Source organism: Condylostylus longicornis, unplaced genomic scaffold, assembly GCF_029603195.1.
Source record: "Condylostylus longicornis isolate FDR11 unplaced genomic scaffold, ASM2960319v2 ptg000091l, whole genome shotgun sequence".
Lineage (NCBI taxonomy): Eukaryota > Metazoa > Arthropoda > Insecta > Diptera > Dolichopodidae > Condylostylus > Condylostylus longicornis.
This window is the reverse complement of record NW_026578059.1, coordinates 1,948,979-1,975,001: the sequence shown is the minus strand read 5'-3', so window position 1 is coordinate 1,975,001 and position 26,023 is coordinate 1,948,979. Positions and strand designations below refer to the sequence as shown.

The 26,023-nt window shown below is 25.2% G+C and overlaps 1 protein-coding gene across 2 annotated transcripts; it reads left to right on the top strand.

The window, feature by feature from the left end:
- Nucleotides 1-15,658: 15,658 nt before the first annotated feature.
- LOC129613743 (probable ATP-dependent RNA helicase DDX5) lies at nt 15,659-22,268 on the top strand. 2 transcript variants are annotated; one of them, XM_055527938.1, is made up of 6 exons: nt 15,659-15,809; nt 16,218-16,518; nt 16,583-16,662; nt 17,568-19,363; nt 19,438-20,634; nt 21,688-22,268. In XM_055527938.1, exons 3-6 carry the CDS (start codon nt 16,637-16,639, stop codon nt 21,762-21,764), a joined length of 3,096 nt encoding a protein of 1,031 aa, XP_055383913.1. In that variant the 5' UTR covers nt 15,659-15,809; nt 16,218-16,518; nt 16,583-16,636; the 3' UTR covers nt 21,765-22,268. The 2 variants fall into 2 exon arrangements, with proteins under 2 accessions (XP_055383913.1, XP_055383914.1); XM_055527939.1 differs by having other exon boundaries at nt 15,742-15,809; nt 16,244-16,518.
- Nucleotides 22,269-26,023: the final 3,755 nt, after the last annotated feature.

The window sequence follows — 26,023 nt, the reverse complement described above, 5'->3', positions numbered from 1 at the left end:
AAATTGCAATAAAAATTATTCAAAGCTGCTCAACCTTTACAATCACTTATTGGGTGCAATTAAACGAATTCGCTAGCGATATTCTTTCATTTGATTTACCCACTCATATTTCGTACATTTGTAAGCTATACATGCACGACACATGACTATGAGTAAAAATTAACGTCTCAAATTTGCATTCAGCTTACATTAAGCTTAAATTAAGTTATAAAATTTATCGAATTAATTTTTTAACTTAAACAGGGAGTAAAAATAAATCAGAAACTTGAAAATGCTGCAAATTGCTGAACCATGAATAAATATATTAATATCACCATAGCACAATTCATTAATTAATATTATAAATATATAAGCTGAATTGTATTAACTCTGCTTTTAAAAATTGCAGGTATTATAAAAAAACAATTCAGTTTATGATTTTGTTATTGCTGAATTTGATTACCTGAGACCTTGTAATAATAGACATTGGAATTCAGTGTTGTTAATTTTACTTTAATTGTGGTTTTTTACTACATTTTGGCATTCTATACTACCATACTACTGCAATTTATACTAGAAAATGTCATTATTTTGAAATAATAAAAAATTTTGACAAAATATAATTGTTTTCATAAACGAAACTTGATGTTAAATCAATTTTTGAACAAATAATCTATTTAGGCCGATGCCTTACTTTTTGTTTGGTGTTAATGATAACCCCAAATTACTGTGCTAAAGATCCCGGTACTACTTTTTTTTGAGCAAAATGCTACTGAAAAACTAGTTGGAAATAACAACACTGCTTTGGATGTTGAAATGGAGAATGTAATAAAGTAAGATAAAAAAGAAGTAACATAAACAAAATTCAAAATATCATAATATGGTGTCCGTGTATATGTGTGCAAATATTATTCAAAAGAAGATCACATAAGTGCTATGATGAAAATATATAATTCATATATATATAGCAAAATTCATTTATCCTTGCGACTCCTATAAGCATTTTAGTTCTGATAGGTTCTTGCAAAATACAAGCTAATAATATTAATAAAGCCAAGCTCATATAAAATATTAATATACAGGGTGTTTCACATAAGGTGCCATTAATTTCAGGGGAGATTCTTTGATCAATTTTCAGCAAAAAATTTGACTGGGGGGGGGGGGGGGGAGGAATGCAGATGCACTTGTTTTCGAATTTCAATTCAGGATTTTTTTGATTAAAAAAAATTTTCGAGAAATTTCGAATTCTGTAAACAAAAATTAAAAAAAAAAAAAAACAAATTGCTGACTTTGACAAACGTATGGTCGTCAAAGTTACCGTCAACATAGTGTTATCGTTGATAACTCTATGTTGTATGGTTTTGAAGTTAAAAGCATTTATTTATATGCAGGAAAAGTCCGGTATTTTTTTTTTTTCGACAGGCTATTCCCACCCATATACGATCAAAGAATCATACTTGAAATTTTTATGTGAAACACCTTGTACAACAATTAACAACTATTTTTGCTATTTTTTAATATTAATTTTAAGAGTAATTTTAATATTTATTTTAATTACTAAAAAAAATTTTCTTTTTTTTCCTATTTTTAGTAAATTTTTTGTTTTATTAGGGTAATTTTATTATTTTCCTCTCTCTTTCTCTCTGTCTGTCTCTCTGAATGTCATAATGGCTTGTATTAATTTTCTACATATAGGTATATCTTTTGTTTTGTTTTGTTTTCTATCTTTTTTATTGTTATGACTTTTTTTTTCTTAAACACATCACCCGCACTTCGCGAAGTAAAAAATAATTTTTAATTCTGTTTTTTTAATTTTTTTCTATATTTATAATGTGTGTATCAAAATGTACATACATATGTACATATTGTGGTTAAAAAATATGTTAAATATTAATGAACAATTAAAGGGTTAAAAATACAAAAAAAAAATCTTACGAACCTTTTTATTTATTTCTTTTTTAAATTAGGTATTTTAAATTTTTTTTTTTTTTTTTTGCAAATGGAATTTTATATTTAACTTTTTTTTTTTGAAAGTTTGTAAAATAAATTCTCTCTTATTATTATAACAATCAAAAAATTTACGAGCAAAATAAAAAAAAAGAAATTCTTACAATAAATTTCAAAAATTAATTAAAAAAAATAATAAAATAAATTAAATGTAGTAAAATTTATAAGTCACAACAAAATTATTGAGGCTTTACAACAACACTCTTCAAAATATTATTCGTACATTTAAACTAAATAACATTGCCATATTCAAAAGAATTTTTTTTTAATTTTTTTTTTAATTTATTTATTTTTCGTTTGCGTGTATGTAAAAAATAAAAAGTTCTTTTTAAAACTGCTTTTTTAAATTTTTCCAAAATTCAAAATATATTTTTGTTAATTGTTCTAATTTATAATATGAATTTAATTCTTATTTATTAAAAAATATATTAATTATTTTCGAAAAAAAAAAAAAAACATTTGAAAATTATTCCTTTTTAATTTTTATTTTATTTTCCTTTTTTTACATTTTGTATTTTAAGTGTATATTTTGCGTTTTAACTGCACATACGTGTTCTTATAGAAGATACATATATAAAATTTGTTGCAAAAAATGTTATCCAGCAAATAAAACTAGTTTAAAATTAATTTTAAATCCGAACTTGAATTTAAAATTGAAATGAGAAAACAAAAAATTAATATAAATGAAATAATAATTAATATAATGATGGAGCACGATTTTGGACCTAAAATCAAAGAAAAAATAAAAAATAATAATTTTATATTGCATCCTTAAATTTAAAATTGCAATAAAATTGCATTACAAAATTAAATGCACAAGTCTTATCAATGACGATGATAAAAGTTATCAATGTAAAAATTCACAGGAAGCGTGCGGAAGAGATTTTTCGATAAATAAAACAGACATGCAGATTTATTCGAACCATCCGCCGCCACTTTACAAATTTTATGTATATATATATATATATATATATATATTGCAGTACTGATATTTCAAATAGATCCTTTTTATTTAAGATCTACATATGTAGTACGTAAGATAGAATTAAATTTTCCGAAAATCTCCCCATATATATAATTTATGTTTTATGGCAATGTTATTTTTTGTGAATACAGATAATTTATATATATACATATATATAATGTGTATATGTATATTGCACGCATTTATTTTTAATTTGAAGGAATTATATTTAAAAATTTATAAATGTATATGAATGTACAGATATGTATATGCATTATAATTTATATACATATACTCATAAATTTTAAAATAGAAACTATAATAAGAGAACAGAATATTGTGCTTTTTTTCTTGTTTTTTTTTTCTTTTTCAAATAAAACGTTTAAATATATAAGAAAAGCGCGCACGTTATTTTATTTACCCTAGGGCAAGAGTTGTTACCGTTGCCGTTGAGAGAAACGAAACAAAACTAAAAGGAAAATCACTTATTTTTTTTCCCAATTTTTTTGTATGTATTTTTTTTGTGTTTCTGTACATTTTAAATTTTATTTATACACTTTTGAAAAAAAAAAAAAATGAGTATTTCAATTTTTGTTTTTTTTTTTTTCTTATTTTAATTATAAAAAATTGTGTAAAGTGCGAGCTAACATAATTCTAAATTTAAATTTTAGTTTACAACATTTTCATTTTTTTTATTATCTTGCTTTTTTTTTTGTTTCTTTTCTGTTTCTGTTAAAAACAATTTGTTTTCCGGGAAATACTAGACTAGGGGTCTTTGTATTTTAAAAAGAAGTCTTTCAAATAATTTATTTCAAAAAAGTTTCTCTTTTCTCATTAGACTTTCAGAAAATATTGAAGGAAAAAGTAATAACAAAATATTAAGAGATTTTAAATTAAGGGTACCCCAATTCAATATCGGATAATAATAATACTATCCCGGTGGGTCTTAATATTTTGGTTTGAAAACGTAAAAACCTTAAGTCTGTAGAGATTAGGCATAGGTCCATTAACAGAAAAGAAGAACTAACCATCAAATCAAATTCCAATTTTCGACTTTAAAGTGATACGTGATTTCGAAATTTCATGAAAGTGCATATGTTATATTAAATTTAGTTAGATATGTTATATCTAAAGTTCACTAAATATTCATTGCACTCAAGAACGCCTCGTGCCTTCCGAGCATTTAATCAATTTCTAGAGCCTGATCATGTATGTCGCTATTTTACTCGACAAGTGAAAAGAAAGTGAGTAGCTATCATAAATTTGCATAATGTGAGACGTTTAGTCGATAATTTGAGAAAAATGCAAAAATCCAATTGAAAAAATGAGTAATTTTAAAATAAAGTATCCAATAGAAAAACGGTGAATTCTGATTTGAAAGTGAATGGAAAGTTGGAAAAAAAACGAGATACACGATTAGGCTGTTAATCCCGGAACCGGAATTAAACTGTAAAAATTGTCTCTTAATACAAAAAAAATTAGCTGCATTCTTACAAATCAATATACATATCTATATGTCTGTATATAACATTACATTTAGAAAGCGAACACCCTGTACATACAGCCACTTATTATATGTATGTATGTATATTAAAATCCGGTTTTAGTGCAAATTTCAATTTATATACATATATAATTATATATTCATACAGAATATATATGATGAAATTTATTTATCATAAAAAAATTATAAATATTGGATAAATATTTAAAATTTATTCATCATATTGTTAACATTTGTACATAAAGGTGTAATTTTTACTATATTATAAAGGGAAAAATTATTTATTGAAAGTGAGAGAGAAAGAGAAAAAGAAAGAAGGAGAAGCATAACCCAAGAGGGAGAGATTGATACTTTTTTTTAATTTTTCATATTAAGTATAGTAAACAAATTTGACATTAAATCCGAGTAATTAGAAAATCTTGTACAATCAAATTAATGTAACACATAAAATTTTAATTCGTAAAAAAAAAAAATTAATTTTAATTTTAAAAATTTAGAAAAATCGTTTACAAATAGAAATTCAATAAAAATAAGGTTGAAGTAATATAGGAAAGTGGAAAAAAGAGCATATTTAGTGTATGTTATAAGCAAATGATTCATGTTAACAAAATTTAAAGAGTACAATAGCTCAATTTTGCTACATTAGTTAATAAATAGTTGCATATATAAGTGAAACACAAAAAAACAATAAATTCAATTAATTAATATTTTAAAATTTCAATAGCAACTAACGGGAATCCATACATGCACACACGCATACTTTATTAGTTTTCTTTTACAGGAGAAGAATATTAAACTAAAAATTTTTGTGTTTCCGCTCCACTACTTCTTCTTTCACAAAAGAACAAATCATTTTTCTCCTATACATATATTTCCATATTTTATGGCCTGTTACATGTCTTTTTACAATAATTACAAAAGTAATTTTATATATACAATACCTATGACAATATTTATTATTATTTTTATTTATAAATAACGCTCTCATTTCTTTTGTTTGAAAAATTTTTATTGTATTTTCTCCCAATTGAATATGAATATCAATTTAAAATTTTAAAAGTTATTAATTATATTTTTTTCGGAAAATCAAGCATACCAAAAATTAACATTCCTCTTACATATATGTACTTCATTGGACCTTCTACTAGAGCTCCTTTTAAACTTGTTTCCATTTTTTAATTCATATGCCCCACATAATTTCAATATTTTCTAATTTTACAAATTTATAAATCAGTAAATCGTAATTTTTTTTAAGAAAATTTTATGGAATCTACTGTTATACTCGCTAATGCTAATTTTCAATAACTAGTATTTCTATACTTAAATATTAATTATTTTATGTTAAAAATTTTTTTTAAATATTCTTCATTGACAAAGGTAGCGACACCATTTAAAGAAGATGAGATGATCTTTTTCTCTAGCAAAATATGTTATTAATATGGCAGTAACAGTATGTTTACTACCAGCAATATTGTGTAATTTTTCTCAGCTACATCTATACTGTTTTGCATACTATGCACTTACAAATATTTTTACAATGAACAAAGAAAATAAAGTAAAATATGTACCGAGTCGGGTGCGGGTTTGGGTGTTTACACGCATATATATGCGGCCCTGGACCCGTATTGCACTATGTTTCAAGCCGAAATACATGCAATAGAGATTGTTGAGAGTCAATTTATAAAGGGGGTATAAAAACCGGACCATCTCTATGTTCTCGGGCAGCAGGGCGGCATTGTTGGCGCTTCATTCGGCTCAGGTTACATCCAAGCTGGTCTTGCTCATTTGGGTGCCGGGCTACAGTGGGCATACGGGCCACGAAACTGCCGATGGGCTGGCGTGAAGGCCAGGCTATTTTTGACGGGGATTCCTAAGCGTTCGGAACTGCTGTCTAACTCCCTTAGGGATGCCTTCTGCTTTATACTTGGGACGGAAATATTATAGGTGAAAGAGTGAGGATGCAATAAGTCAGAAATGGCTGCGGTGGCTCGGGAGGCTTTTCTACCCCACTCGATTCCCTTGAAATCTACAATCTACAAAAATATGTATCGAAAAAACATATTCATTTGAAAAAAAGTCAAAATTATGAATTAAAAGTGACTATACGTAACTACTAAATGTAACTACTGAAAAAGAAGGAGGACTTGTGTGAGACTAATGCTATTGAAAACTTACGTTAAAGCAGAGAACCAAATGGAGAACGATAATACAAGAGTTCGAATATTAAATTAATTTATTCTTTAAAGTGGGATAACGATATTCCGAAATCAAAACAAATAACAAGTTTGAAAATTATATTATATCCTATAGTACAGAGGAAATATTATATTACTTACGAAGAATTAAAAATATACATACATATGCTCATAATTGAGTAGATTAACTAAAATAAAAAACAAAACCTTATTATAAATTTAGCATTGTTTTTAATATTAATTAAGTATAATAAAAAGGACGAAAAATATACACTAAACAGCTACATAGTTTAGAACTTGCGCTAATATTTACTGTTCCTATTTCTCTTTGCCATATCTAAGATTGCCTAAGTTTGCTTTTGCTTTAAATAGAAAAATTATATTAATAAAAATTAAATTGGAATATTACTCTTTTGGGAAAATAGCGCATTAAATTGTATTTTATTATTATCACGTGTATATTTATATATATATATATATTATATGTGTATGTAACGTACACATATTTTAAATAGAAACATGTAAAAGGAATAGTAAAAATATTAATAATTAATTCGTACTTTATTATTTTTGTAATCAATAACAAGAAAAGTCATATAACAATTTCAATCACAATTCTCCTAGTTTTTTAAGTCTTTTGAACTTTGAATTGAAAAAGAAAAAACTCGGGATAACTAATTAAGGTCACTCAAAAATTTTTAACGATTTTAAATATTAAAAACTATCCTCTAGACTTTTATTACAGTTAAATTAACGGGTTTTTTTTAACATACACCTTATGTATGCATTTAGTCTTCGTGACTTTTCCTAACAATCCAGGTTTTAAAAGGACATTGTCTTTTCGTGAGCATATTAAATTTATAACGGATCCACAAAATAGTCATATTAAAAACTTCTTTAATGTGCTAAAAAAAATTACAATAGTTTAAAATATAAATGAAATGTAAACATAAAAGCTTTTTAATTAAGAATAAATGCGCGTTGTTAACGTAGAATTATACTAGAGTGATAATAATAATACTACTACAGGCTTTCCAAGGATTTCTCAAGGGAAACGTTCTACTTTTCATTTTACACACACTCCTTTTTTAAAAAGAAAAAAACAATTCATTTTGTTTCTGAGGATATTGAAATTTTTTATGAGAAAAATGGTTAAGTTGATAAATTTAATATCAAATAGAAAAGTAGCCTAACATATAAGCTCAAAAAAAAGTGTAGAAAAATTTTTATTTCAATAAAAATTATTGAAAACTAAATAATTAAACATTTATATCTAATAGTCTGAAAATATCAATTATAAATTAATATTTAATAATTTTTAATAATTACATATCCATTAAAATTTAGTTTTAGAAATTAATAAAAACATTTTTCAAAAATGTTTGATTTCTAAATACAAGGAAAAATAATGAGTATGTACCTAAGTAGATAGAAGGGAGCCAAGTAATCTTTCCAAAGATACTCAACGAAATTTAACGGAATTGAATCTTGTTATTTGTTTCTTGTATGTACATACGTGCTAAATGATTCTACTATATGTATAACTTTTGATGAAATTGTAGATTGGTACGCATAAATATATAATATAATTTTCAATCTGAAAAATAATTTTCATTTAACGAGTTTGATGAATAATTTACGTTCATATCTCCAATTTACTTATAAGCTCAACTCCCTTAGGGATCCTCAAATATCCCGTTTTTTAATCACTTTTTATATACTATTTTTTGATGGAGATTGGAAACTTTTGGCTGTCGATATTTTTCTCAAAAAACATTCTTCCTCAAGGAAATGATAAAAAGTTAAGTAGACAATTAATAAAGCAACAAACACGATAAACATATGCACCCTTACTGTAAATCTCGAAGCACTGAAATTCGGAGAAATTACGAATTTAATATTGTAAGTTTCGAAGTAGTGTATTACGAAATTCGTAATACAGTAACTACGAATCTCTTTCGTAATGAAAATAAATGTCAAAATTCTACTAATGGAATTTTCAAACGTAGAAAGCCAGTTTTCAAGATTAGTCTGTTAATTTTTTTAAGTTTTTGTTTATTTGTTCCAAATATTTGTGTATTATCCAAATAAAAAGGATTGTAAGCATCTATAAGACGTTTTCTTTGGAATCGCAGATTCTTTTCTCTATTATATTTTTAAATATCTGCTATGAAATTTGAAAAATTTAAATGTTGACACTTGATTACAGTTATAATATCGATTTGACACTTCGAAAAATAATGTTGATATTGCAGAATCATAATCTCTACGAGTAAGATTTATAATAAGGGTGATTATGTCAAAAAATCTCACGGCATTAAACACATTTTTTAAAAAGCTTTCCATTAAAATTCTGTTGAACAAAAAAGAAAGAAAGGTAGGAAGAAAGGAGAAATGGAAAATTTTTCAAATTCATATTTCAGACCAGTATGGTTTCAAATATTAATGAGGAAGAATGTATGAGTTTTTTTTTTTTCATTCTCTATTTTTCAATAAGGTAAGTTGAGTAGTGTCAGCTAATAAAAATAGTAATGATGTGCTACATTTCAACAATTTGAGTTATTATCTCATTTCAATTATTTAAAATATAGATTAAAATTAAAATAGATTATCTTAAAACTAGCTCAAAAATGTTATATTTAGTGCTTGCAAAATTTATTTGTGTTGTTCTTTTATATTTTATTAGCAGCTTAACAAGAGTATTTATAAAATAGCCGAAAAATAGAGGTAAAATTTTTAAGTGTATATAAAATTTGTATTGGTTAAGTAGTATTTAATTATATTTTATATATTATGAATTTCTAATTCCCTATTCATATTTTTTCATTAGTTTGTATTTATATCAATATTTAATAATTATTCTTTCATTAATTATATTTTCAACTTGGCACTACAGTTAGTTCCCATATCTTGAATTGACTTATCCTATGAGAAAAAAAGCTCTTCACTTAAAAATAATGAAATACCAAAGTATATCTATTAATAAGTAATTCGACTCGTTCCATTAGGTTAGTTTTCGTTTGCATCTTGCTTCCAAATTCTTAAAATATTCCATTTTAGAAATAGATGGTAATAAGAGTTGTGTAGGCAAGAAAGAAACAAAATATTGTAAACAAAGGAGTGTATCAAAAACATTGAATTGAAATAAAATTAAATTAAGTTAGGTAAAAATTTTGTTATTTTTATTTTGATAATAACAAAATTTATTTTTCATTTTATTAAAGTTAGGTAAAAAATTCGAATGGATGAAAGTAAAAGAGTTTGAAATTTTATGTATGTACACATGCATGTACCTGTTACAGTAGATACACAGTATCAGGTAGTGACATAGAAATAAAGTAATTTATAAAGAAAAAAAAGGTGTATGCATACTGATTAATACTTTATGAAATATAATTATTACCGATTCATGGGAAATATGTTCTAAATTTATTAATATTGAAATAAAAAATTTAAAGATAATTTATTTATTTTATTTATTAATAATTATTAATTACAAATGCCTAACACTAAATACTTAAAATATTTTCAAAAGTACATATTCTTACATATACTAAACATCTTTCGGCAACAAATCAAATGTTCGTGTCGGCTTTTTCTCATCCTAAACACTTCAAATAATGTTTACCCATTTTTATAAAAAAAATATTTTTTTCACAACTATTTAAATTTTTTTTTAATATGATACGTCTTTTTAAAATTTATTTTTATTATTTTTCAAAAATATATAATGTAAATTATAATAATTTTTTTTAAACACTTTTTTCCGCTACGCTTTTGTTATATAAATACACCTTTTTTGTCACCTTGTACTGGAATTAGTTATAAAAATAAAACTCCCGCCTTTAAAATTCTTAATATTTTTTCCTATACTTTATATAGGTAAAAATAAATAACTCCCGCTTTTAAAAATACATTATAAAAAAACAGGTAGAGATCTATAGCGTACTCTTTCCCTCACCCAAAAATTCTTATGTGTTTAAAAATGAAAATAACATGGTATACTGCTTAACTCTTTTAGCTAAGGGAATTTTTTGTATACAAATATTGGTGAGAATTGCATTGTGATGTAAACGGAGAGTCGAACTACTTATTAATAGATATACTTTGGTAAGCACTAGTAAAGTAGAAAAAGTTTGAATTTTAACTTTTTCTTATTAAAAATTTGAAAAAAGTTGATTTTGTGGGACATTTATCATGTAAAAAAGGGCCCTACTATTCCTTCCATAGGAATACGTGTAAATTGAAATTCGTGAGCTGTCACTCTCTCTTAGGGTTGAGACCTGTCTTTTTGTCAGTCGTGTTTGAAAGACACTTTAACTTCAAATAAAAAACCGAGAATCGATTCTCGAATATTTTGTTCGTCGCATAAAATGCATATGAAGTTAGAAATTTTTGGTTTTACACATTAATTTTTTTTTGTTTTGTTGACAAGAAATAGAAGAAGAATGGGAAAAAATCTCTATATAGAAATACAAGTACTCGTTTAGCTGGTCTATGCTTAACTGTGTTTTCCGTTTAAGTGCCTTTACGGTTTAGAACCTTTACTTTCTCCATTACATTTAACGTCAAAAAAATCGGTTAATTGCGTTTCTTATAACTGCGCAAATCGTCTAAGTGCATTTTTCTCAATTTGTTCTAAAACTAATCGCTTTGCTGCCTCAGACACAAACGAAACAAAAAATTTTTTTCAACATACAAAAAAGTTAAATAAAATTGTTTTCATAGAGATAGAGTGCGCGTAAGTCTAATGATATTATAATGAAATAAAAAATACATATTAAAAAAAAAACGTTATAATTACATCTTTACTTTAATATTTTGGATAATGTGTTAAACATTATTGAAAACCCGTTTAGTTGCTTTTATTTCTGCAGTTCTGTGCGGGTTCGGTTAAAATCTGTACTTGGTTAAGTGCCTACAAAATTTGGATTTGGATTTTTTAGACACATTTAAGCAGATATTACAATATTCTTTTTCTGGAATTTATGATTTAAGTCGTATTCTGACTTTATTAAATAAACAAAAAATTACATACAGCGCAATTTTAAAAAATTGTCTAATGTGTAAATTCCCCATTTTATCAAATTAAATCAATATGTTCGTATTTACATACTTATGTACATACATAGGTGCATAAGCATAAAATTACAATACAGTTAATTTCGATATGCATATGTAGATATTTTACGGTGTTTCCACACCTATAACTAATTCCTTAAAACTTAGAGGCGCCTAATTACATACATACATATTTACAAACGTAAAGTAATTGTGCATTTGGACCATATTTCAAAAACATGTTGGCCCCCTCGCGCAAATGCTAAAAATAACATAATATGCAAAAATGTAATCCATGCTGAATAATGCCGCAATTGGCACAATCATAAATTATTTATGAGCAGAAAATTCTAGAATTTTAACATCGACGTTCGTATTACTGTCTGTAAGCGTAACTGTACATGTACATTCGTATGTATATATGTACTTGTAGAAAATAAATAAACTTACCCATATAAAATTGTATGTCAATTTAAATCAAGATGTTGATTAGCATTTGGCATTTCCGTTTAAATCCTCTATGTAGGTATATTAATTATACATACATACATACAGACATATTTTAAGTACTTCTGCAGACATATTTTAACTTGTACATTAAATATCAAAGCGTTATTGGAGCATATTCATCTGAATAAAGAATTCAGAAAAAAAATGGCATTTTACTGGAACAATAAAATTTTAATGTTAATTAAAAAATATTCTTAAAAATTTTGCAAAAGGAATTTCAATTTCACGTACGTGTGCATATTTGTATGTAGCACGTATTTGTGTGTGTATCCATACAAAAAAGAATTTCTATAATGGCCGTCTTGTCATTTTTTAATTCAATTTTCATATCGTTGCCATACTAACATATTTTTTAGCTTTTCTGAAAATACATAAATTTTTCAATTACATTCAAGTAGTCGTTTGACAGATAGTTATATTCGTCACTTGTGATAATAATTTTAAATTTTTTAGGGACTCAGACAGATATGCAATTTTTAGTTTTACAATTGCTACTTGATTGTATAATCGTTGCATGCTCATCTAACCAATTAAATTGTTGCTTGAATTCAAATCGAATATGTTGAATAAAAAATTTAATCAGTTTCTAAAAAAAAAAAAAAAAACAAACTGTTTGATTGCTTAATTGCATGTAAACTAAGCTAAAAATTGCATGTCTTCAAAAAATATTTCATTGAAATTGTTGATATTTTTCCGAAATATAAAATTTTTCTTCTTTATTAGGTGTATGAAAAGAAAACTTGCTCTTATTTGGAATAAAATACACTACATGCGTACTTTATCAAAGTTGATTTTCATCTCATTTTAACAACAAAAATTAAAATTAAACCCTATTGAAATATTATACATGATTTAACTTAACTTTATAACTGACCTAATCTATTTCTTTTAATATTAATTCTAAAATAAAATTATAACATTATTAATAAAATTAAATAATTATATTAATAAAATTTAATCCTTAAAACTGGTCACACAATTGATTTGAAGCGCCAACTAGCCGCGTTACTTTCGTCTGTGGTAGCCCATGCTTGTATGTACTGCTTTCATGAGCTTTTGTTCCATGTTTTCTTTTTACCTCTTTTAATATATTCAAGTTGTCTTCCGTAATTATGTGATCCGTTTCGTAAATATGTTTTGCAACCATTGAATTAACCACACTTAAATGTTAATTAAGCCTTATTGTAAGAGGTCTGTTCGTTTTGCCTATGTAAAATTTGTTGCAATCATTTCATTCGATTTTGAATACAGCGCATCTTTCATGCTTCTTCAATCTGTCTTAACCAAATATAACAAGTTGCTAAGTTGGCATTTACTGTTGGTTTCCGGTGTCTGAATATTATGTTTCTTTAGTTATTTGTTTATCAAATTCGTAGAGGAATGATCATAAGTTAAAGATGCGAACGTTATTCTTTTTCATTCCAATAAACAGTTCCAGTTAAATTTTTTGTTTTTTCCTCCTAACGAGTTTGTTAACGGAATAGCCGTTTTTCACAGTCGTATCCAACATGAAGTTTATTTCTGCTTTAAACTCCTGTGTATATATCACTGTAGTCATTTTATGCTTTCGGGGTTCATTTTTGTGTGGTTGTTTTCTTCTTGTATATGTTGAATCCAATTTTTTCTGATTTTCCTTTTACAATTATATCCAACAAAGGTAAAACTACATTCCCCTCAATTTCGTAGTAATTTCGATGTTTGTATGTAATTTGATGATTTAATTTTCATAAATTTATGAATTTCTGAAAATTCATAAATTTCTACTCAATAAGAACGGACAGGATTTCATTTCATCGCAAGAAAAATATAAAAATATTTAAAAGTTTTAACTATCAAAAGTGAATATTTCTTTTTTTATTACAATTCGTTAGGTCAGCAAAATTTGTTTACGGTCACACTTTTAATCAAATAATTTAAAATAAACGTACCTACTAAAATATTGCATAATAAAAAAGAAAATAAAAATGAAAAAATTAGAACACATAATAATTAAAAAAAAAATTTAAGTTATAATTAAAATTTTTTCATTGTGACCTATTATTAAGTTTATTTTAACTTAATACGTTGTGTATTCAACTACGAGTCATAAATGTAGTATGGAATCTTTTACCACTTATGATAATAAATCTAAAATAGTATTTTGAAATCGCAACTCATGTCGGCCGACACTCTGAGTATAAGCATTAACACTAATGTTAGATCTTGCTGGCCGAATCTTTTTGTAGTACCCTTTCATAGGGCTAATTATGGTATGCACGAGCCGGTAGACAGAATGCTGCGTCTTGGGAATAAATGTAAAGATTAAGAAGTTACAATAATGAAGGACACTTTAAAAAAGAGCCTTTATGGACTTGACAACTAGATTTCTTTTACATTTTAATATGTCTCGGTACCATAGATCTTTCATTTTATTTTTAGAACTAAAAAGAGATATTTTTTTTATTACTAGAACTAAATTATAATTTGTTAGTAATGGTTGATTATTAATCAAATCTCGTAACTAGATAAAAAGAAAAAGGGAAAAAATGATGTACGCAATAATTAAGAAGCATCCTCTGGACACCCCTCATCCATCTTTTTTTCTAAATTCGACATAAATAGTTCAGCAATACATGCTGAAAGTAGATTTTGCATCGATACCTGCGATTTTCTTTTGTACATATTGTTTCTAAACTTGAAGTTATGCTCGTCCATACAAAGTCTTGCTAATTTGTGGCATTCTTTTACTTTGTGTTGCGTTGATAACCATACCTTTAAATATACTAGCGTTTCGTTAACTGGAATTCTAGAAAAAAGCGCTCTAACATCGAACGAAACCATTAATTCATCGGGTTCAATTGTTAAGGTTTTCGTTGTTTCTATGAATTCCTCCCTATTTTGAAGCGAACCTAAACGAAAATCCATTTCCTCAAATCTTTCAACAAACCACTTAGCGAACTGCTCCTTTACCTTGTTAATTTATGATAGACAAACCAGTTTTCCGACCGATGCATTCGGCATCGTTAAATTGTTGATGTTGTTGTCCAGAAACTTGCGCTCCTGTAAAGCTTTGTTAACTTTCATCATTAATTATGAACTGTGTTAAGTGGTAAATAAAATGATTATGTCAGTACATTAAAAATTCAAAAAGAAATAAATGTGTTCAATCAAAATGAACGCGTGAAAACAATTTAGATATTTTTATTAAATTTTGAATTGTCAAGACACGTCAATACGAGTTTTTTCAAGTTTACAATAACAAATATATTAGCTGATTTAAAATTTAAAACAATATGATTAACGCATCTATTTGGTGTCTATAAAACAAAATTACTTACAATAATATGTCTTTAATAATATTATGTGTTCCTGACACGTTCATTTTTATTAGCACTTTATTCTCACATTATAATAAAAAATTACAAAAGGGTTTTTTTTGTATATGGCAGCACTATCATAATTTTTAGTTGAAAAATTTTTATGAGGTATCATTTTGATTTTTTGTCTAGTCGTGTAGTAGTAGTACAATTCACGTTGTTCACAGTTGTGGAATAATAATTTTTTTTTGCTGTAGAAAAGGAAAAAAAAAAAGAAAAAAATATAAGTAATTGTAAGAGAAAATTTTTATTAGAAAATTTTACAAATATGAAAAATAAAAAATAGATTTTTGTGTTCTAAATTTATAAATTTGTTAAAATTTTAATTAAGTGATTAAAATTTCCATAAAATTTTACTGAAAAGACAAGGAAAAAGCACTTCGCTACAATAAAATGGCTGATTTTTTTTCTTATATATAAATTGGCCTATTTTTTTTTTTTTTTTTGTGTTTTTTCTGTTTTTCGTTTTTCTATGTGGAAAACTGTAAATGCAATGCGAGTTTGTAACATAATGGAGTTTTTTTTTTTTTTTTTTTTTTTTTAAATCATGTTAAGCAAATTTTCCGTTTGAAAAAAAATTAAAGTTTTTCATGTGTTTTAATTTAAGTTCTTATTTTGCTTTTTTTTTTGTATAATTGCAGATTCTATAAAAAAAATTTAATTTCAGTGTGGCAAAATTAATTTGAATTAATTTTGAGACTTGAAAAAAAAAAGAAGTAAAAAAGGAACAGTAAAAAAATAAAAATAATAGAAAAACTAAAAGAAAAAAACCAAAAGTAAAAGCTTTTTTCTTTCGAATTTGTGTTTGGAAAAAAAAATTAAAACACCGTATTTTGTGTAGTACAGCAAAAAAGAAAAAAAAAAAACAACAAGCAAAAAGTAAAAAAATACAACACAATTGGATTCACGTCAATTGTATAGGGAGCGAAAAAAAAGTGAAAAGTATTAAAATTCTAAAATATCAAAAAATCAGTTCTAATATAAGATTTCTTTTCTCTTTTTACAGAAAACTAAGAGCCGGAATCTTATTCAAAAAGAAAAAGAAAAAAAAGGAGGGAAAATGTTTCACCAACATGGTAGTATGGTGTAAGTTTTTTTTATTTAATTTTTTGATAATTACTGTGAAGTTTCATGGTAAGTTTTTATTTAATTCTTTATTCAAAATTATTGTGAAATTATTTTTTCTACCATTAATTTCTACTCAATAAGTTCCCGTATTTCTAAGTTTGTGAAATGTGTAAAGCAGCTACAATCTAAATCTAGCACTTACATTTTTCGATGCGCTTGCAAGGTGTATGTAATTGTGCACATATGTAGATATATATATTTATATATATATATATATATACATACATATATATATATATACATATTTATATATATAGATATATATATATTTATCTATATTGCGTATACATATAATATTATGTATTGTGTTTATTCGAATAAATTCATATACATATGTATGATATATGTGTATATATGGTGTGTATCATAATGACCATGGTGGGCACCACGGCAATTCTTGAAAAAAAAAAAAAAAATGAATAGACCTTTATCATGGGATAGGTATGTATGTATACCTATTTTTTTTTTTTTTTTTTTTTTTTTTTTTTAAATAAAAATTTGTGACTTAGTTTTCAAATAAATTTTGTTATTGAATTAAAATAAAAAGAATTTCAAATTTTTATACAAAATTAAAATTTCGAAAAAATATTTGAACAAAAAAAAGTTGTTGCTCAAAATTCCTTAGTAGTTTTCATTGTTCAAAAAGTATATTGCATATGCATACTAACTATACTGCAAAACCTGCTAGAAAGTTTGTAGGTATACTTTCTTAAGATTCTACTTATTTACAATGTTTTCGCCTTTTTGTAAAAGAAACAACATAATTTCATACGAGTATATTATAAAAAAATATTTCGTAATTATAAATACATTTTTAAGGTATTTTATTTTTATATATATATATATATATATATATCATTTAGATTTCAAACAAGGCCAGATAGAGCACATCAACAACGCAATTCAAATATGAATCCTGGTTTATCAGACGCGAATATGCAAAATGGATCTATGTTTAATCCAATAATTTATCAAAATGGTAACCAACCCGGAGGTTATGTTGATTTTATGAATCCACAAAATCAACGACGTAACGGCTATTCAGATTATTCGAATGTAATGGGAAATTTTCAAAAATCGAGTCCAATGAACCGTGGCAGACAGCATATTGTTCCTGGTGGCGGTTGTGGTGGTCCACCGCCTAATTATAATATGAAATCAAATATGAATGGTGGACCAAATGGTGGAAATATGTATCAAAATATTAATTATCAGAACAGAAAACTTGGTTTCGTGCCAAACAAATCAAATAAATTTAATAATAATGGTATTGGTACTAATGCTGGTATGCAAAATGGGATAGATATAAATAAATATAAAAATAATGACAACGATGAGGGTGATCAATCATCACAAGAAAACGAACTTCAAAAAAGGCAACAGCAAAATCATTATGCAAGCATGAATAAAAATCAAATACCTTTAGGTATAATGTCAAAAGAAGAACGCGCCAAAATTCAAAGCGATAAAGCTAAAAATCCAGGAAAAAATTTAATTAAACCAATTTGGGAAAATCTTAAGCCTTTCCAAAAAAACTTTTTAGTTGCACACCCAAAAACTTCAGCATTAACTGAAAATGATGTCACCGATATGCGTACTGATTTAGAAATAACAGTAATTGGAAATTCGGTACCAAAACCTAATATGAATTTTGAAGAAGCTTGCTTACCAGACAATGTGGTTACTGAAATGAAGAAACAAGGATTTTTGAAGCCTACTGCAATTCAGTCCCAAGGTTGGCCTATTGCATTATCTGGTCGTGATTTGGTGGGAATAGCTCAAACAGGATCTGGAAAAACATTGGCTTATATGTTACCAGCTATGGTTCATATATCACATCAACCACGGGCAACTCGTGGAGAAGGACCAATTGTGTTAGTATTAGCACCAACAAGAGAACTTGCTCAACAAATTCAAACTGTGACACGTGATTATGGTTGTACTTCTCGACCTATAATTCGTCATACTTGTATATTTGGTGGGTCACCAAAAATGCCTCAAGCCAGAGATTTAGAACGTGGCGTTGAAGTTGTTATAGCCACACCTGGCAGATTGATTGACTTCCTTGAAAAAGGCATAACAAATTTGAAACGCTGCACTTATTTAGTTTTAGATGAGGCTGATCGTATGCTTGACATGGGATTTGAACCACAAATACGTAAAATAATCGAACAAATACGTCCAGATCGTCAAGTATTAATGTGGAGCGCGACGTGGCCAAAAGAAGTTCAAGCTTTAGCTGAAGACTTTTTGAATGATTATATTCAAATCAACATTGGATCACTGAATTTATCAGCTAATCAAAATATTCGCCAAATGATTGAGGTTTGCTCCGAAGAAGAAAAGGAAGCAAAATTAGTTCAATTATTAAAGGATATTGCATCAGACATTACCAGTAAGGTTATTATTTTTGTTGAAACCAAAAAGAAGGTTGAAGACATTTTAAAAACGATTCGTCGCGAAAATTTTGTAGCAACATCAATTCATGGGGATAAATCTCAAGCGGAAAGAGATCTAGTTTTACAAGATTTTCGTAATGGAAAATCTGTAATTTTAGTTGCAACTGATGTTGCAGCTCGCGGTTTAGATGTGGAAGACGTAAGATATGTGGTTAATTATGATTATCCAAATTCTTCCGAAGATTATATTCATCGTATCGGTAAGAACTGAATCAAGAAAAAAAAATTATTTTTATAAAGTATTTATATTATATTTTATATATTATTTCCCCAGGTCGAACCGGTCGTTGCCAACAATTGGGTACATCTTATACATTCTTTACTCCAGGAAATGCTAAACAAGCTAAGGAATTGTTAGCTGTTTTGGGTGAATCTGGTCAAAAACCACCGCAAAAGCTTTTAGATTTAGCACGTCTTATTGGCAATAATGGAAAGGTACGACCTAATATGAATAGTAATATGATGAATGGAATGGTGAAGAAGAATTGGCAAACAGACAAAAATAGAATGGATCAACAACAAAAACCAAATATAAACTATCAAGGTAATACATATTTGTCACAAAAACAATGGAATAATCCAAGATCATACAATGGTCCAAATTCTCAAATGAATAATGGCACATATAATGTTAATGAACAAAATGTGTATTCAAATCAGAAGCCTGTGTGGCGAAATAATCCAAATGGATCAGATAACTTAAATTCAAAATCTATTGATGATCAAAAACAAAATAAAATTGGTGACGGGGGAAAGTTTTTTCGACCACGTATAAATAAAAGAGAGAATTTTAATAAAAATTTCAATATTGAACAATCACCAAATTTTATGAATGGAAATGAACAAGTTAATCAAAATTATCAATTCCAAAAAGTATTCCACTATAATAATCGTCAAAATAATGGTATTTATTCACGTTATAATACAAATAATATGGAATTTAATTCAAATTTTAATCAAATGAATAATAATGGTGCTATGAGTCCTCCTTATATACAACAAGTGCAACAACATCATAGTGGCGGAAATTTTAATAATAAAAAACGTAATGAAATTCATGGAAATTATCAACAACAATATTCAACACAAAACTATAACAATAGTAATAATAATAATAATAAACGTGGTGATATAATAAATACAATTGAAAATAATAATGATGGTATTACAAATAATAATCAACAAAATAGTGAACAAAACTACTCACCACAATCTTCTTCACCCCCTAGTATGAGTCCTAATAAAACAGAAACCGTTGCAACAACAAATATATCTGGTGGTGAAAATAAAAATCAACAGCAACAGCATGTACAACAAAATTTTAGTGGTGGTATTTCTCCAACGCAAATAACTCCAGCCAATGCTTCTAAAACACTTCAAACTGGAGGTAATAATCATCAAGCTGCCCCCGCAGCTCCTGCAATTCCACCATATATGATTGATACACAAGTTGGAATGCAGAATGTTATGGGTAATAAATTAAATAAAAAAAAATTAGAAATAGTAATTTTTTTCTTTATAATAAAGTTAACGTGATCATAATTTATTATGTTATAAGTAACATAAAAAAAAAACAAAATTAAAAGTTTTGCTCTGTATAATATAGATACAATTATATACATATATGGATTTATTACCCAAAACGTGTTATACGTTAGCTATTGGGAACCGTCTGAAGGTCAGAAGGCTACCAATCTTTTCTTACGGTTTTTAAATAAGAAACAGCGTAACCATATTGATTTGACAGGAAATCTGCAAAGCTTTTATATTTAATTTGAGCACCCCTTTATTGTCACATAGCTTATTTTTATCAAAAACCATTTACAGTTTAATTTCAAAAAAAAAAATTTGAATCAAATTATTTTTTTAAGTATAATTTTTGCTGGTTTGAATTTTCTATTCATTTGTATGTCCATAATAAATTCAACCACACTTCACAAGCAATATCAAAATCAGTATTTGATTAGTCAAAAAACAATTAAATATATTATAATTATTATATTATAAAACAGTAATTTAATTATATTATTTGGAATTCTCATTAATGTAATTATTATCTGGTTTCAATGTAACGTAGGTGTCAATCCCAGATTTAAAATTAATTGTTTTATATACTTACTTTTTATTAATAATACTTCACAAAACAAAAAATTCAAAGTGATTTGTCAGATCTGGCATATTAGCCCAAGTGAAAAATCTGATATTTTGGGTAAGAAATCTAGTCGATTTGATAGACCTTTAAAAATCGGAAAAATCAGATAAACCTGGCAATATAGGAACGCTGGTAAGAAAAGTATATAGAATTAATTTAAAACAATTTTCGGCCTTTGGTGGTTCATCGGCTTTTTTTATTTACAGATTGTACTTTTACAATTAGTTTATTGCTTTTGTTTTAATATTTTTAAACCATTTTTTAGTTTGGAATTGAAAAAATATAATTATGTATTTTCATTGGTTTCGTTTTTTTTTAAGCTTCATTTAAATATAATAATTTTTGTTTGTTCTATTTCTTTTGTTTTTTAAGCTTCATATGGTCAATATCCATCGACAGCAGCGTATTATCATTTTGTTCAACCAGCTGCAGAAACAGTTCAACAATAAAATTCTTAATCTGAGCATTCTATTAAAGAAAAAAAACTAAGTGTTTGCGAAAAACTTTGTTTTTTTTTCTTGTTTTGTCTGTACGATTAAAGGAAACCGATAATTTTTATTTAATACCACTGAAAAACTACAACAGCAACAACAAATTAAAAGAGGGGGGAAATAAAGAATAAAGTAAGAGGGAGAATAATGGTAAAAATTAATTAAAATATCTTTGTTTTTTTAAATATAAAACAGTGAATAAACAAAGAAACAACAAAAAAGAGAATTAAAAAATTTTATAGATTTAAAAAAAAATTAAATATAAGAAAAATCAATAATAATAATAAATCATGTAATATGTAATAAAATATTAAAATATTTTATTAAACAAAAAAAAATTAAAATGGTAAGAAAGAAAAGTTATCATATATGTGTGTGTAAATACATAAATTCAACACACGTATGTATATATATATAAATATAAGCTATACAGTGATTATGCGTATACATTTTTTTTAAAAATTTAAATCCCCCTGTAAAAATATATATATATATATATATATATAAATATATATATAATATATATTATATATTATATATATATAATATATATATATATATAATATATATTATATATATATATATATATATATATATATATATATAATATATATTATATATATATATATATATATATATATATATATATAATATATATAATATATATATATATATATATATATAATATATATAATATATATATATATATATATATATATATATATATATATATATAATATATATAATATATATATATATATATATAATATATATAATATATATATATATATATATATATATATATATATATATATATATATATAAAATATATATGTATATATTTACAATGCATATAACAACATGTACATATATATGCATATTTGCAATATATATAATTATATATATCGTGTTTCGCATAAGGTTTCAAATAATTTTAGGTGTGCAGATGTACTCGTTTTCGAGCTAAAGCCTTTTGAGAAAAGAAGGTGCCAGATTTCTGCTGCATATAAACAAATACTTATAAATTCAGAATCGTGTAGCATGGAGCAACCATCGGGAGCTACTTTGCTGGTACTCACTGGTGATTCATCGCTCTTTATTTTCGGTTTTACAATCAATTTGATTTAATCAATAGTTTTCGAAGTAAAGCTCGTCAAAACCAGAATATTTGTTTTGTTTTTAAATTTTTTTATTTTTTCGATGCCCGCCTCCAATCCGACATAATTTTTGCTGCAAATTGATCAAATATTCATTCCTGAAACATTTGTCATTTTATGCGAAACACCCTGTATATTTATACTGTAAATATATATAGTGTATAAGTATAATGTATATTCAAAAACTGTTCATTTGAAGCCTCAATCTCTTTCGGTTCTAAACAAATATTTACCAATTTTTGATGCCGTAATCAATAATATATAATATTGTACTCTTAGCTGAATCGTCCTGTGTATATTGCATGGATTAATGATCTATGAATCAAAAACTGATTTCTCTTAATTTTTGTAATAAGTACTTTCTATTTTGATATGTTCTTTCATTTAAAAAGATTTTTATTTGTCTAATTAAAGTAATGATATTCCGATTTGTATATGCATAACACTAAAAAAATTAATGAGTTCTTTAACATATTTAATTGAAAACATTAAAAATTTAAATAGTATATGTTTATAAACACTAAAAAAAATACGAAAAAAATTTAGTATGTAGTTTTTAAGAAAATGTTACTTTGTTTTGGGATATTTGAATTTATAAATTTATCTGCAAAATGGCTAAGCAAAGAAAAAATAGAATTTAATAGATTTTTTAAGTAAACATATAAAAATATTATTAACAGTAAAAAAAACTATTTGAGAGTAATTAATTTCCAATAAATTACAAACAAAAAAAGAAGCAATCAAGAAATTAAGGTTTTATTTCAATGCTTTTCGAATATAAAAAAATTTTTTAGTTAATTTAATCTTTATCTTAGTTCTCAAAGTATTGTAATGCTAAAAAACAAAAAATGGTAATTTTTTTTGCGTTTAGCAAAATTTTCTTTTTTTGGAGTATTGAAAGAATTATGATATATTATTTATTATGTTGTGAATGGACCACACCAGAGACTAAAAAGAGAAACTGGGTTTTTCTACATTTCAATTATTAAAATAAGAAAAAGAATAATAGTTAGACAGAATTTGAAATATTTATAATTTTCAATAACAAAACAATGTGTTAAAGTAGTAAAAAAATGACATATTAATTTTAAATTTATGTTCATTGTAAAAATAAGTTAATTGTTAATAATTATAATTTAGATATTTCGTTTACATTCATTCGAAGTTAAATTTTTAATTAAACATATATTTGTAGTTATAGATTTATTAATTTTGATTCACTCTTTTCACGAAAGAAGGCTTTAATTTGTTTTTTTTTTTTAATTCATTATGAATTATTTATTGAATAGCTTTTATTTTTGATTAGATGTGATTTTAAATTGAAATTTTAAATTGTTAATGTGAAACGAATTAGAATTTTCAAATTTAATTATTATTAAAAAATTTTATCAAATCGTACTTATAAAGAGAGACACCCATTTAATGAAGCCTTTTTCTTTTTTATTTTTGTAAGTGAATTATTCATAAATTTTAAAAAATTAATTTAAATCATGATACATATACACTTTTTTTATATTCAAACCAATATTTAATTAAAGAAGTAATGACAAGTTTAAAAAAAAAATTTATTATGTACAAAAAAATTATTTTTAATTTATAGTATTCATTTTATTTTTATTCTTTCTCATTTAATGGTAATACATATTACATTTATTATTCTTCTTGAAACAATTAGTCTTAAATTTTGAATTCTTAAATAAGATTTTAGAACTAGTTGAAATGATTTTCATTTAAAATAACTTTTTGCTAAGTTAGTAACTTTAAAACTAGTACAAAATTTTTTTTTAGAATTAATCTAGAGAACCTTCAGTTCCTATAAAAACAAAAAATCTTAAATCAATTTTATAAAAAGTTTTGTAGGACTGATTCCAATACATTTATGTTTTTAATAATAAATTGGTTTTTCAATATTGTATTTTTTAAAACTTTTTTTTTTTGGAAATATTTTTATAATGTTTGCATAAACCAAAATGACAAATAAATTTATATTATATATACATAAAACTTATATGTACATTATCATGTTCCTTTTTCTAACTTTTTTAAAAAAATTTTTAGTATTTTGTGCGCTTTCTAATATAGCGCAATATACAACTATATTCTGTTAGACGCATCACTTGATCTAATGGAATATTATTAAAAAGTATTGAAATGTTTAAATTCAATAATTGGTTTCCTTCAAAAAATTTCAAATTTTTTTTTTTAATAATATCAGTCATGTGTAGTAAAAGGGAATATAGTCTAGAAACGAAAGTAATAAACTGAGCAGAATTTAAAACTAATTAAAAGAAATAGTAATAAATAAATATTTTGTTTCATAATATAACTATTTTGAAAGTTATATTCAAAATTGAAAACCTTTTTTTGCAGAAAAAAAAACAAAAATTTCAAATTAGTATTCTCAAATAAGCAGATGATATATAATTTTAAGATAAATTTTCTAAAGAAAAAAAAAACAAAGTTTAAATTAAATCGAAATTTAGATATCAAAAACGATTATTATATTATTTTTGTGCAGAGTTTTCTGTTGTTCAATAAAAAAGTTTAATCGAAATGCACATAAAAATCTTATTGTTATGAAAATTTAATTTATTAACTATTTACTTAATTATTTTTCTTTTTTTTTTATTTTTGTTGAAGATATAGGTGAAAAATAATTTTTTGTTGTAAAGTTGTTTGAATGAGAAAACTGAAGGGTTTTTTTAAGTTAGCACCTCAAAGCTGTACCCTAATTCAAACCTCACTTTTAAAGTTTTACAGCGATAACTCTTCTAGGATGTTTGTATATAAAATTTCATATTCAATATATTATGTTTATTGTAGCTAGCAAAAAAAAATGTTTATTATGTTAGGGTTTCTGCCAATTTACAAAATTACTGAATAGTTTATCCGACATCAAAACTAGAATTGCGTTTAGGTAGAGGACCATACACAAGTATTTTTCTCTTAACGAAGTACAACCAAATCGCAAGAAACTAGTATAGAAGTAAGCGAAAATGTGAGATAATTATAAATAATGCATAGTTTAAAAAAAAAATATAATTTTTAGTTTTTAATTTA

Excerpts from the sequence above, each read along its gene's own strand:
- LOC129613743 (XM_055527938.1), top strand. The coding sequence starts at position 16,637 with ATGTTTCACCAACATGGTAGTATGGT. Across the intron at positions 16,663-17,567 it reads CACCAACATGGTAGTATGGT|ATTTCAAACAAGGCCAGATA; the intron begins GTAAGTTTTTTT and ends TATATCATTTAG. Across the intron at positions 19,364-19,437 it reads AGATTATATTCATCGTATCG|GTCGAACCGGTCGTTGCCAA; the intron begins GTAAGAACTGAA and ends TTATTTCCCCAG.